We start from the raw sequence: 5076 nt of genomic DNA on the forward strand, positions 1-5076 counted from the left end.
GGACATGGCGTCCGGTATTGTTTCTAGATTGAAAAATCTAGGGGACATGGCGTCCGGTATTATTTCTAGATTGAAAAATCTAGGGGACATGGCGCCCTGTAATGTTTCTAGATTGAAAATTCTAGTGGACATGGCGTCCGGTGGTTTAAATGCAAATTGTATATGTGAACTGAAATACTTCATTAAAAATATGCTAAGAGAAATAACATTGTTTGCAAAGATCAACATATAAAATAATAATTTCAATCATTCAACTATAGTAAAACTTGAGATGAGTTGCGTTCCATGTGTTGGGAACGGTCGTTCCGTCAAGCTGTTCCAGGCGGTACGCCCCATTATTCAGGTCGTCTTTGACGCGAAAGGGTCCCTCCCATTTGTCGGCTAGCTTCCCGTGCGTTTTGTCTTTCCGGGCGTCTCCGCGTTTACGCCAAACTAGGTCTCCCTCAGCGAAGCTGCGTGGTTTAATTTTGGAGTTGTAACGCTGAGTGATAAGTCTTTTCTGAGCTGCATTTTTTATTAAGGCTGTTTCTCGTCGTTCGGGCAATGCGTCCAAGTTTATCCTCAATTGTTGATCATTCATGGTCATATCTTGTATATTCCGCCGTAAGGAGGGCTCTCCAACTTCGACCGGTAGCATAACGTCCGTTCCATATGTGAGGTTGAAAGGAGTTTCACCGGTAGCACCATGCGGTGTGCAACGGTAGGCCCACAATACTTCAGGCAGTTCTTCAACCCATAGACCCTTGGCTTGTCCCAGACGTCTCTTCAATTCAGTAATTATGACTTTATTGGCCGCCTCTGCTTGACCATTAGTCTGGGGATGTTCTACCGAGCTAGTAACATGTTTAATACCAAGTCCGCGAAGGAAATCTTCTAGCGTCCGGTCTATAAATTGCCGACCGTTATCTGTAATGAGCTTCTGTGGAATGCCGAATCTGCATATCAAATGCCAAATAAAACTCTGTACTTTTCTGGCGGTAATTGTTGCGAGGGCCTCCGCTTCGATCCACTTGGTAAAATAGTCTACCGCCACAAGGAGATACTTTCGCTGCCCACTACCGATCGGTAAGGGGCCGGCTATATCCATCCCCCATTGGGCGAAGGGCCATGGGGAGATGATTCCCATTAGTTCGGATGGAGGGATTCGGGTATCATGTCCATGAGATTGACAAGAGATGCACCTTCGTACGAAATCTACGCAGTCTCTTTCAATGGTAGGCCAATAGAAGCCTGCTCGTAGGATTTTTGCTTGAAGTAGTCTTTTTCCCGAGTGTGTACCACAGATTCCATGATGCAGCTCTTGTATGACATATTTTCCTTCATCTGCAGATAGACACTTCAATAGTGGGGTGGTATACCCGCGCCGGTAAAGGTCATCGCCGATGAACGTATAACAGGCAATTCGTTTAGAGTCGGAGGCACTCACGAACCCGCCCTGTTCCTGTTGAGTCATCAGTTGTATGATTTCGCGTCGCCAGTCAGTTTTCGAAGAGGTGAGATCAATGGAACATGTTTCTAACAATGGTTTATCCAGTGTGGTTCGGATCACCGAGGTTAGTTGAGATTTATTCCGGCTGTGTGTCAGTTTAGACAATAGATCCGCTCGGGAGTTCTGTGCTCGAGGTACATGTGCAATATTGAAACTGAAAAACGATTTGATCAGATCACTAACCTTATGATAATATTGCAATAGATGATTATCTTTGACTTGAAAAGTGCCATTGATGTGCCCGACGACTAGCTGCGAGTCCATCCGGCATTCCAGGCGCTCGATCTCCAATTCCACGGCCAAAAGTAGCCCGCTGATTAAGGCCTCGTACTCAGCTTGGTTAATACTGAGTTGAAAATTGAAGGATATAGCCTGTTCGACAAGCAGACCGTTCGGTCCCTCGAGTACGACTCCAGCACCGCCTCCTTTCTTATCTGAGGATCCGTCCACGCTTAAAGTCCATGTGGGCGGTATGATTGCCAGCGAAAGTTCTGCCGTGAAGTCGGCCAGATGTTGACCTTTGATGGAGCCCTGTGGTTCAAAAAGGAGGCCGAATTCTGATAATTCGATGGACCAGGCAACCATTCGGCCCGCGAGATCCGGTTTTCGGAGAATTTTGGCGATCGGATGGTTCGTCCGGATAACGACTTGATGACTCTGGAAGTACGGTCGGAGTCTTCTANCTGCAGTNATCAAAGCTAGGGCCACNTTTTCCACCTGGGAATATCGCTCTTCTGCTCCCTNNAGAGTTCTGCTAACAAAATAAATCAATTTAAGAACTGGAGACTCTTGAATGAGGGCGGCGCTTACCGAATGATTAGAGACCGCCAGGTACAGTTGCAAATCAAAGCCTTCCGTTGGTCGCGCCATCACCGGTGGAGACGTTAGTATGTTCTTTATTGTGGAGAAGGCAACTTCACACTGATCGTCCCAGCGCCGGGGCACATTCTGCTTCATGTTCTTTATTATGGGCTTGATGTGGTCTGAGAGCTTCGGAATGAACCGTGATAAGGCGGTAAGGCAGCCGACTAAACATTGGACCTCCTTAAGTTTCGTTGGGCTCCGCATCTCCAAAATCGCCCGGCATTTATCCGGGTTGGCCTCTATTCCTCGGTTGGTCAACAGGAAACCTAGGAACTTACCTGCCTGTACCCCAAAGGTGCATTTCAAAGGATTCAATCGCAGGTCATACCGCTCGAGCTGTTGAAAGACTTCGGCTAGGTCTCTCAAATGTTGTTGATGTGAAGAGCTTTTTACCACCATATCGTCGACATAAACCTCCATACACCGCCCGATTTGATCCCGAAAGACTTTGTCCATGAGCCGTTGGTAAGTTGCGCCAGCATTTTTTAGACCGAACGGCATCACCTCATAGCAGTAGTTGGCATGCTCCGTTATGAAAGTTGTTTTCTCCTGGTCTGGGACGTGCATGGGGATTTGGTTGTATCCCGAATAGGCATCAAGAAAGCTTAAGACCGCGTGTCCCGAAGCACCGTCTACTAACCGGTCAATGCTGGGAAGNGGGTANTTATCTTTCGGACAGGCTTTATTGAGATCGGTAAAGTCAACACACATTCGCCACTGACCATTTGCTTTCTTTACCATCACAACGTTTGNGAGCCAAGTGGTGTATCGGATTTCCCGNACGAACCCGGCCTTTACTAGTTTGTTCACCTCGTTCTGCACGNCTTCCCTCTTGTCNTTACCAAGTCGTCGCTTTTTCNGAGCTACCGGACGGGCTTCACGAAATATTGATAGCTTGTGAGTGATTACACTGGGGTGAATTCCTGGCATGTCAGAGGCGGTCCATGCAAAAAGTTTGCTGTTTGACTTCAGCAGTGTGGTCAGGTCTTTTTCTTGTTCNGGCGTCAGGCCGGCGCCAATGNAGGTGGTTTGGTNGGCATTTTTNNCGAGGATGAACTGTTTGGTTTCCCCCTGGGGTTGGATGCGGTCATCAGTATTGGTCCTAGGATCCAAATCGACCAGTATTGCTTCAGACCGTTTTTCTTTAANATACGGCTTAGCCTTCAAAGCAGCCGCGTAACATTGCCGAGCGGTTTTCTGATCTGCCCGAACGGTACATATNTTCCCGTCCTCCGAAGGGAATTTCATCGCCAGGTGAGGAGTAGAAACTATGGCNCCGAAGGCATTGAGGCACGGCCGCCCTAAGAGGGCGTTATATGAGGTATGGGNTTCTACCAACAGAAACCGCGTGCGGAGTTCTTTGGCCCTGTCACCAGTTCCTAGTCGGGTTCTGAGATCAAGATATCCCCGAGTATCCACCCGTTCTCCTGCAAACCCAACAATTTGCTCTCCGAAGGGTGTTATCATATCTTCTGATAGTTCCATCTTTTGGAAGGTAGTCCAATATAGGATGTTGACGGAACTTCCATGATCCACCAGAACCTTACTTACATCGTACTGTGCTATGCGAGCGGTTATAACCATTGGATCATCTTGGTTGGGATCTGGGGCATGAAAATCTTTGTCTGTGAAGATGATGTCCGGCATCGATAAGGGGTTGCGGGTGACGTTATGAACACTCCGTAAACTTCTCAAGTGTCTTTTGCGAGCTGAGGATGAGGTCCCTCCTCCCGCAAAACCGCCCGAGATAGTATCGATCCGTCCCCGTGGAGTAGGGTCACGCTTCCGAGGTCTGCGAGAGCGCTCACGAGATTGATCTCTGGAGCGTTTGGTATTTCTCCCTGTACGCTCGGGACTTCTTCTTATCTTTCTGGGCGACCGGTCTCGTCGACGTGTTTCTGTTCGGACAAATTCTTGTAAGTGCCTTTTGCGAATCAGCTTTTCAATTCTATCCTTGAGGACTCAGCAATCTTCTGTGGTGTGCCCCTGGTTGCCATGGTATCTGCAAACTTTGGCTCCGTCTGCAGCATCCGGTGTCCCCCGTTTGATAGCGGTAATGAGGTTGGCCTGTAGGGCTTTTTCAAACACCTTTTCCCTTGAGGCCGTAAGAGGAGCATACCGATCGTACTGAAGATTGTAAGGGGTTGGGGTGTATTTTCGTGACGGTTTATGATTACGGCTTTTGTCCCGTGATCGTCCCCCTTCCTGCTTGGTCTCTGCTGCGGCGGCATCCGTTTTCCGGTGAAAATGCCGTTGATCCTCCATTTTAATGAACTTGTTCATCTTTTCTTGCAACTCTTCCATGGTCTTTGGCAACTTGGCATACAGGGATTCTGAGACGTAACCTGGCTTCAGGCAATTGGGTAAATTAGTAATGATGAATTCATGGCTTACCCCTTTAACTCTTCTTGCTACCTCAGTGTATCTGCGCATGAACTTTCTTAGTGACTCATCTTTCTCTTGTTTGAGATTGACAAGTTCGGCTGCGGTGGTTGCTTCTTTACGATTGGTTGCATACTGCCTTTTGAATAGAGTGGCGAACGTGCGGAAGTTGTCAATAGAGTTAGGAGGGAGAGCATAATACCACTCGAGAGCCTCGCCCTTCAGGGATAGGGAAAACGCTCGGCATTTGACTGGATCGTCGCTGGAGTAGAAGGCCATAGAATCAAGGAAACTTCTGAGATGGTGTTCCGGGTCGGTTGTTCCGTCAAACCTTTCCATCT

General features: G+C 48.0%; 2 protein-coding genes across 2 annotated transcripts; both read right to left on the minus strand.

Annotated features, from left to right (window-relative positions):
• Positions 1–250: 250 nt before the first annotated feature.
• On the minus strand, positions 251–4000 carry LOC106770183. The gene has a single exon (XM_014656006.1). The coding sequence runs from the start codon at positions 3998–4000 to the stop codon at positions 251–253; it is 3750 nt and encodes a 1249-aa protein (XP_014511492.1).
• Positions 4001–4315: 315 nt separating this feature from the next.
• On the minus strand, positions 4316–5074 carry LOC106770184. The gene has a single exon (XM_014656007.1). It carries the CDS (start codon positions 5072–5074, stop codon positions 4316–4318), a length of 759 nt encoding a protein of 252 aa, XP_014511493.1.
• Between the last annotated feature and the right edge of the window lie 2 nt (positions 5075–5076).

This window comes from Vigna radiata, chromosome 8, assembly GCF_000741045.1.
Source record: "Vigna radiata var. radiata cultivar VC1973A chromosome 8, Vradiata_ver6, whole genome shotgun sequence".
Lineage (NCBI taxonomy): Eukaryota > Viridiplantae > Streptophyta > Magnoliopsida > Fabales > Fabaceae > Vigna > Vigna radiata.